This window comes from Vombatus ursinus, unplaced genomic scaffold, assembly GCF_900497805.2.
Source record: "Vombatus ursinus unplaced genomic scaffold, bare-nosed wombat genome assembly UNPS02000587.1, whole genome shotgun sequence".
Lineage (NCBI taxonomy): Eukaryota > Metazoa > Chordata > Mammalia > Diprotodontia > Vombatidae > Vombatus > Vombatus ursinus.
In genome coordinates this window covers 1-2,413 of record NW_020940365.1, presented here as the reverse complement: position 1 = coordinate 2,413, position 2,413 = coordinate 1, and the positions used below count along the sequence as shown (strand labels likewise).

Below are 2,413 nucleotides of genomic sequence, written 5' to 3'. Positions count from 1 at the left end.
AAAATAGAAACTGGCGATAGCTGGGTCAGTCTCCTTCCCTTCGCCCTCCTCCGGGCCCGGTGTACTCCCAATTCCTCAACCCTCTCTTTATCCCCATACGAGATCCTCTATGGAGCCCCTCCTCCTATTATTCCAAGAGTATCTGCAGCTATTTCAGCCCCAGATTTTACTAATCCGACTCTTCTTAAGTCCTTCCAGGCTTTGCGTGAGGTCCAGAACGCTGTGCGCTCGGTCCTGAAAGCTGCGGGGAAAGAACCAGCCCCTGCAACCTCATCGGACGCCCTGTCACCGGGAGACTGGGTCCTCACTCGCAAGCTTCCAGCTGGACCAGCCCTGGAACCACGGTGGACGGGCCCGTATCAAATAATCCTCTGCAACCCCTCTGCCGTCAAGGTTGCCGGCCGCAAGGCATGGATACATCGGTCACACATCAAGAAGGCCCCAGAGCCCAACTCCACCGCCTGGACAGCAGAAGCAGTGTCCGACCTAAAGCTTCGACTCTCCAGAACTTGACTCTTCTTCTCTTTCTTTTTGCTTGTGAGATGACTTTGGGTGACCCCTATAGCCCTACCCCATCCAGGTGGATTCTCTCCCGAACTAACGATGGGACCACCGTCCAAGCTCTCACCAGTTACGGAGCCCCCACTTTCAGGTTTGACCTCTGTGCCCTCTTGGGACCAGGATGGAATCAAAACCGGGCTATGCGGGACCCTATCGCTGGGGGATGGGGATACTGCCCCACTTTTCCCACCACTCCAACCATACCCGGGGTAGGGGAAGTGAGAATCAGAAGTATTGAATTCTATGTTTGTCCGGCCACGGGGAATCCTTCCTGTCAGGGTAGTAATCACTTTCACTGCGCAGAATGGGGTTGTGAGACTGTGGCCAGGTGGATTCCTAGAGGTGGCCGAGACCCCCTAATCACCCTGGAGAGACAAAGCCCCCTCCCCGCCTCCTGCTGGCCTGGGAAATGTAACCCTATGATTCTAACAGTCAAGCAGGACACTGATGACTCTTGGAATCTCGGACATTCTTGGGGTTTGAGGTTATACATGACTGGATGGGATAACGGGGTCCTTTTTACCATTCAGAAAATCGCAGTTTCCACCCATACACTCCCCATAGGACCGAATCCCATCCTTAACCCACAAGCCATGTTGACTCTCACCCCACCATCTGTTAGGGACCTGGTACCAGAGGCTCCCGAAAATCCAGAGACCCTCACTAACCTAGGTTCCCCCATTTTTGATACACTCTCTGCTGTCCACTCATTCCTAAATTTGTCTGACCCAAACATAACCACCTCCTGTTGGCTGTGTCTGAATCCAGCTCCCCCCTATTTCGTAGGAATTGCTATCGAACTCAACATCACCTCTGTGGGAAAGTTGTCTTTAAGTAAGTCCAAACAATCCTCTGCCATACCTGCCCGCTGTAACCCAGACAAGCCTAGACTTACCCTAGACGATGTCCAGGGCAAAGGAATGTGTTTGCTCGGGCCTGACTACCCGCTGCGGTCCTCCCCATTCAACGCTACGTGCACTTCAGTCATTCTTATTTCCCCCACATCCAAAAGCTCTGACCTCCTGTTAACCGCCCCACCTGGAGTATGGTTCGCTTGTACCAGAGGACTCACCACCTGCATACAGGACATTCGTTTCCTCAACCCGACCGAGCTCTGTGTAGTGGTGCGTGTCTTTCCTCAGGTATATGTCTACTCAGAGGAAGGGGCAGCTGAGCATATTGGCTTAACTCGCTCCAGGAGGGCCGTACCCTTTTTGGTTCCCATACTGGTGGGACTCGGAGTGGCCGGCTCCGCTGCTGTTGGTGCCTCAGCCCTGATACAGGGGAAAGCCAACTACGGTGCCTTGAGTGCACAGGTAGATAGGGACCTACGCTCCTTGGAAGAGCTAGTCTCACACCTTGAGACTTCCCTAGACTCTCTGGCCGAAGTGGTTCTCCAGAACCGCCGAGGCTTGGACCTACTGTTCCTCAAACAGGGAGGCTTATGCATGGCGTTGGGAGAAACCTGCTGTTTCTACGCCAATCGGTCTGGAGTTATTCGGGAGTCCTTGCAAGCCTTTAGGCAGCGGTTAGATGAGAGGGACCGCGCACGGGCAACGGGGTCTTTTTGGTATCAGACCCTATATAATTGGTCCCCCTGGCTAACCACCCTACTCTCCGGAGTGGTGGGCCCTCTGGCCCTTCTCCTCCTTGGGTTACTCGTGGCCCCTTGTCTCATAAAATGCATCACCCGCTATGTCCAGAAACGAGTGCAAGCACTCCAGTTGTTTGTCCTGCGTCAATCCTATGCTCCTCTGGACTCTGATGAGTCCCCCGTCTGACTCTTTTCGTTCGTGAAAAGGGGGGAGTGAAGTGGACTGAGTTGTCACAAAAAAAAAAAAAAAAAAAAAAC

General features: G+C 53.4%; 1 protein-coding gene across 1 annotated transcript; it reads left to right on the top strand.

Moving 5' to 3' along the window:
- Positions 1–542: 542 nt before the first annotated feature.
- On the top strand, positions 543–2,342 carry LOC114039295 (endogenous retrovirus group S71 member 1 Env polyprotein-like). Its single transcript, XM_027856982.1, has one exon. It carries the CDS (start codon positions 543–545, stop codon positions 2,340–2,342), a length of 1,800 nt encoding a protein of 599 aa, XP_027712783.1.
- The last annotated feature ends 71 nt before the right edge of the window (positions 2,343–2,413 follow it).

Bases quoted from the DNA above. Each gene is read 5' to 3' on its own strand.
- LOC114039295 (XM_027856982.1), top strand. From the start codon at position 543: ATGACTTTGGGTGACCCCTATAGCCCTACCCCATCCAGGTGGATTCTC.